Here is a 6,342-nt window from a genome sequence, read left to right as displayed (position 1 = left end):
GAGTAGCAGTATCTTTTAATCTATCATTTAATGAAATTAGGCATTCGCCTGCACTGACAGACCTATATATTGCCTACTTAACCTTTGGCCATTCTTTTGGCCAAAAAAAAACACCAAGTGGTTCGTTTTCCAGCATTTTCTTCTGTGTTCACTCAGTTAAATGCCCATTATTATTTTATTACGCACGACTTTTGGTGACTAAAATGAATGCGTTCTCTTCTTTCCAATAGACAATTGCATAAAACAAGTCTGGCCCAAACAAGATGAGGTCCATCTGTACATTTCTGAAGCTCGCCTGTGAATAATTAGGTCAGCAATTTATCCAATTCAAACTCCATCTTGATTGTTAGATCAGATTATATAGGCCTAACACAGATTAATTTGCGACTGATAAAGACCAGATGCGAAGATAATATGAAATGCCAAATGCCATGACATTAATATAGAATGTTCATGTACTCAGATGGTCTTATAATCTCTATTTTATTGAAACAAATAACATGAAATGCACTCTGCTCGATTTAACCTCTGCTCTGCATTATAGAGAAATCGCATAAATAATTTTTCTATCCGTCTCATTGTATCGTTTGCACCTTTTGGACCGCTGTCCCCAACCACAACAACTTATTAAGAGGTGCAATTTATATAGCCTAATATTCTGTGCGATCTAAAATTTGTCTGACCAATATGCAATCAGGCTGGGTTTGATTTTCTTTTATACTGTAAGATTATAAAGCATTGCATTTACATAAGACACATTTTTATGCGTTACAGAGCTCAGTTATGAACAGATTCAAGAAGAACGTTTCAGCTATCATCATAAAATAATATTTGGGATCTAATGCTCGAGATTAAATCAGAACTTATGATTAGCAACACATACAGTTAAAGCTATTTACACTTAAAAGTCGTCTGATTTAATTGTACCACCCAGTTAGTCCCGGTGGCTCACTTATGATTCCCCAGTGGAGTTTAATTAAAAGCTACATGTTATTCCACAGTGGTGGCCTGCAGACGCCCGGAGGAGGCCTGCCAATTCTCTGATTAACTAATCAATATAAGCAGAAGAAAAATCCCTTACGTTGCAGTGGCACTCCGAGGATGTCCGGCAGACCCTTCACCGCGCTCTCGCCGGGCAACACAGCCGCACTTTGCATCATTTTCATCCAGTCTGATAAAACGCGCACATGCACACGCTCGCGGAGGTCTGAGAATCTCAGAGGTGCATTAAATAATTTGTCTCCCCGGATAGTGTCCTTTTACAGTCCTCGCTCCTGTGGTTATCCTCGTGAAATAGTCGGGCGCTCGCGCGTGAGTTCGGGCTCGTGCGTTCTTTCGCTGTGTGTCACACAAACCGCTTGATTCATTCACACTGCAGGGGCGGCCCTGACGTCACTCCCCCGGGGGGCCAATGGGAGGCGTGGACGGGCGCAAGAGAGGCGGAAACTTGTGCGGCTCGCGCTCTCAGGTAAGTAGAAAAAGCGATAAGGAAGTGATGACGATAAAACAAGGCCGCTACCGAAACGTCAGAATCTGAAGTGTTTTTAAACCCTTTTGAGACCTGTCAGGGGTGAGTCAAACAAGTCACGTAAATATTAGACCTACGTGAATATTTAAAACGTGGTTTATTTCAGGGTTGCTATTTAGTGGATATCTAGGAATAGGCAATGGCAATCGCCTCGAGTAGGCTAGCCTACATGGGGGTGTTCTGGAATGTGTGGAATTAGAATTTAAATAATATTCATAATAAAAAAGAAGTAAAATGCTTTAGGCTAAACCCTGATTATTGGGTAGCCTACCTGTAGCCTAAGTTACCTTATCATATAGGCTAGGCTATATATATTTTTAATTAAAGTTGTAAAATATTTTAAAAGATAAGAGCATACATTTTGACTGATATATTGTAAAAAGAAAAAAGAAAAGAAAAAAGTATGAATTACCTTATAATGAATTACAATTATTATTCTCTCGTTCTGAGAAAATGTTAACAAGGCAGGCAATATGTTAGCTCACGCACACTATTACATTAGTTTACAATTTATTTAAAAGTTAGTTTCTGTCTTTTATTACAGCTATATTACATTGCACTTAAAATGGCTCAAATTAGCTCTCATTATTTTGTCCTGTTGACCTGACGAGTTCATAGGACAAAAACACTCAATAGTGCCTGGAAAACGTTTGCTAAAAATAACAAATTCAAGAGAGCTTTTACGTTGTTTATCAGCCGTCTCGACACAGTCAATCCTGACAGGACTCATTTCATTCGAGCTTTTCTTCCTCCGGAGAGAGCGGGGTTCAAGCGAGATGAACTCAATCTTCACTTCCAATTCTCTTCATGGACACTATAATGCGCCGTGTGTGTGTGTGTGTGTGTGTGTGTGTGCGCGCGCGCGCTCGGTCGCGAGCTCATGAAAACAAGCTTCACAATGGAGCAGTCAGTCTCATCATCGTCAGTCTCTCTGCTTTTCTACGTAGCCTGTATCACGTAGCTTATGTCTTTACGTCTCTCTTCTTTTAGCCTGCCTCACTCCTCTCGCCCTCATCCTTACAAACACTTCAAAGCCATAGGCTATTTGTTTATAATAGGCCACATGTGCTGGAAGCTCTGTGAGATGCGAATACACGGCTGATGGGCGAAAGAACAAAATCTATGGATACAACTATAGTTTCCTCTTGTTAAATAGAAATTCACAACACATTAAAAATTATTTGTTATTTAAATAATATTTATAAATTAATTCTATCTTACATTTTAACGTAATTATTTAAAAGAAAGGTGAGCTTTAAAAAAGCTTTAAAAATAATAATTCTTACTGATCATTTACTAGTTTCACTATTCTATTCTATTCTATTCTATTCTATTCTATTGGAAAGCATTATCAATTCCACCTACATCCTCACATCACACCACGCTTAAATGACTGATAAATCTCTCCGTTTACTGGACAGTCTCGTTGAAACTAGTTACTGTCCAATTTCAGAACACTAATAATAAAATCAATATCAATCTGAAATGCTAAACTTGAGACTGGAGAAACACAATGTAACATCCTATACAGATAAAATCCTCTCTCATGTATATACACAGCGTAGGCTATTTCAATCCCTAATTATCCTGCCTGGTGTAAAATACAGCAAAACTAAATCATGGGCAGATGGATATGTTACAGAGATATGTAAATAAGACGTGGATATCATCAAAGTCAGATTATTTCAAGTTTTAAACAACACAACCCCTTCCACAGTTTGCTTAATGGCTCCAGTGTAATTTAGTTAAATGAAAGTGATCATCAAGCTGATTAAATGGTGGCAAACAGCAGCAGCCCTCGAGCTTCACCAGATTCCCTCTTCATGGGCCAATGGTGGACATGGGAATTATCCCGGGCCACGCTTTTGATTTTCATTTTGATTATGGCGTGGAGTATTTATGCAGATTATTCGATTACGCTGATGGTCAAAGGAAAATGTGAATTTAGTCTTACTTAAACAGAACAGGGGGGCAAATGCTCTTAAAGTGCCAATGTTTTGCCACAGGATTAAATCCGCGTGGTGCACGCGCGCAGTTATTTTGCATCTCAAAGTCAGTTTAAGTCACTATAAAATGCACTAAAGGGCACCTGTCCGAACAACGAGAGACCTGTGCACTATAATTCAGCGAAAGGGTGCGACTCCCGCTGACCCCGAGCACCTCTAATTACTGCCAGTATTTCACAGTATCCGCATTCTGACACCACGAGCTGCTGCTCCATCATATTAGTAAAATACAGGTCTCTGCACGCGAACAGCAATAGATCAGATTTCAGCCCCCCAGTCTTCTCTTCATTGAGCGCCTATATTTGGACAAATTAATGTGAACTTTACAACTGGAGCTACTATTCAAAACGGTGTTCATCCCAGAATTTCAGATGAAAATAAAATCAGGATCAATAAGTAACGCTTTACATCATTATAATCAGATAAAGCAACCCTAAAGCGTTTAGATTAGACTAGTGCTGTAAAACGGAGCGTGTTGAAACACAACCACAATTACAAACGAGTAATTCTGGGTAAACTAAACTATCATACATGACCACTTCCCTGCTGGTGATATATATATACATATATATATATATATATATATATATATATATATATATATATATATATATATATATACATATATATATATATATATATATATATACATATATATATATATATATATATATATATATATATATATATATATATATATATAAGAAAAATAAAATCAAAATATTTTATTAGGCTACGTCTGGTTTACAAATCAGCAGATTAATTTGAAATATAACATCATCTAAATAAACTTCTATAAATCTACGTTTAAAAAATAAATAAAAATATTGACCAGACGGTATAAATATTACACAAAATGGGATAGTACAAATGTGTCACACTTGTTTCTACTTGTTTTAAATAAAAATGTAACATTTTAATCAAAATATATTTAGAATGAAATGACATTACTTGAAATAGAAATGAGGGATGACATAATTATTTTGAACAAGTTAATTAACACACAATGTCTTAAAATGTCTGTTATTGTCAGTGAGGCATGTTCTGGCAACAGCGCTGTTTGTACTTTACTGTAATTGTTGCCAATCTCATATAATATCAAAGTAAATAATAACATATCAAAGTGTGAGATATATAGCGTGAAAAAAAAAAATACTCCCTATATATATAGCCGACATGACAAATGCTGTGTTTGTTGTCAGTTTTCATCCATTTGTTAATTTACAAACATTTAAAACAGTGTCATGCACAAAAATGTGTTAAACAAATACGATTTAAATACGAAACGAAAAGAAACAACGTTTGCGCGCTTAAATAAGCACATCACGTCTCAGAGAGCGTCATGCAAACCTACCGCCAGTCGCGTGGCATGTTCATTTCAGCACCTCACACGAGCTGGACAGCGCTCGAGCACACAGGAAGTCCATGCAGTTTTCGGCTCGCAAATACAAACAAATACTAAGACAAACACAGATACGTTTTACCTGTCTACCTCAGTCTGGTGGTTTCTACTCCGCGTAAAGAGTAAATAAAGGCTGGAACATCAATGTCAGAAGCCGTTCCCCCCATTTTCCCTGCAAAGGAAAGAAAGAAAGAGATGAAGAGACCTCAAGAGAGGGCAACAGTGGAAATTAAATTGCACTTGGGGGCAAATTCTATTAGGGAATAGTTATTGTCTCTTGACAGGTCCTGTCCATTTACGTAATTAGTTGAAGTACGAGGTTCGGCATTGTTTAATCAGAATCTGAATTCAGGTTGAGTAAGTTACACTTAGGAGACATTTACTATGGTGGGCTTCTCCAAAAATCACAGTTACTATGCCATATCAGTCAGTTATACATGATATAACAAAATATACATTCAATATATACAACCAGTATTCAAAATGCAATATACAAAATGCAAATACAATACAAATACATGTTTAAAGTTGTATACTGTGTAATTGGAATGTAAAGGTGAACCTTCAGCATGCAAAACTCTTAAAAAGTGAACCATACAACACAGTGATGGCTGGCCATTGCAGACCAGGTCAGGAATAATACATTATAATTGTCTAATGCATTATAATTGGCTAAGGGCTAGATCCTGCTTAGGTTAGAAATTCAATTAAAGGCGACGGTGTTTCACCTTAAGCTTATACCATTAAACAATGAAGAATCCCCTGTAATGTTTTTACTTACTTCAGCAATCGATACCTTTATTTATGTGTATTTAAGCGGGCTCCCATGAAGCATAATGATTCTGAACTTATGCATGATTTTTATTGTGTTATTCAATTGAAGAAAATGCTTTAAATTAAAGTGCACATCTAATAGTTTAATTAGATGAGCACTGAATAATACTAATGGACACAGGCCTAATTGTTTGATTGTTTTTTGATAGCATGAATACACGTTGTAATTGTTGTTATTGTAATAACTTACATGGAGCTTAATATGTGTTGCAACACAAGTAAATGCAACACATTTGGAGATCATACAAACAAAATGATTTTCAAAATCTTGAGTTGAGATGTCTCGTCTAAGACAGATCGGGGGTAAAAGAGAGGGGCATTTAGCTGGTAATATGTAATTGCTTAAACGACACTGATGAACATCTTTGAAGCATCTTCATGGAGATTACATTTCCGGTGTTTGCTGACAAGGCCGTTCATTCTGCTTCATTAACGCATGTTGATGGACATTCTCGGGAAGCCATCCAAACTCATCTTATTGACATCATCTGGCCTGTCCTAGAGAAGAATCGTGGCTTTCAGGATTGAGCTTGGCCTTCTGCTGATCTCAGACGACCTTCACCACCCTATTC

General features: G+C 37.0%; 1 protein-coding gene across 1 annotated transcript in view; it reads right to left on the bottom strand.

Annotated features, from left to right (window-relative positions):
- The window catches only part of lhx4 (LIM homeobox 4), a 13,048-nt gene extending 11,398 nt beyond the window's left edge, over positions 1-1,650 (bottom strand). The window contains exon 1 of the mRNA XM_056259642.1: positions 1,082-1,650. Within this exon, the coding sequence (XP_056115617.1) occupies positions 1,082-1,166 (85 nt within the window). The 5' untranslated portion in view covers positions 1,167-1,650. The remainder of the gene's footprint in view (positions 1-1,081) is intronic.
- Between the last annotated feature and the right edge of the window lie 4,692 nt (positions 1,651-6,342).

Source organism: Rhinichthys klamathensis, unplaced genomic scaffold (assembly GCF_029890125.1).
Source record: "Rhinichthys klamathensis goyatoka isolate OS25496 unplaced genomic scaffold, OSU_Roscu_1.1 h1tg000169l_1, whole genome shotgun sequence".
Lineage (NCBI taxonomy): Eukaryota > Metazoa > Chordata > Actinopteri > Cypriniformes > Leuciscidae > Rhinichthys > Rhinichthys klamathensis.
The sequence above is the reverse complement of the archived record's forward strand: the minus strand, read 5'-3'. Positions and strand labels throughout refer to the sequence as shown.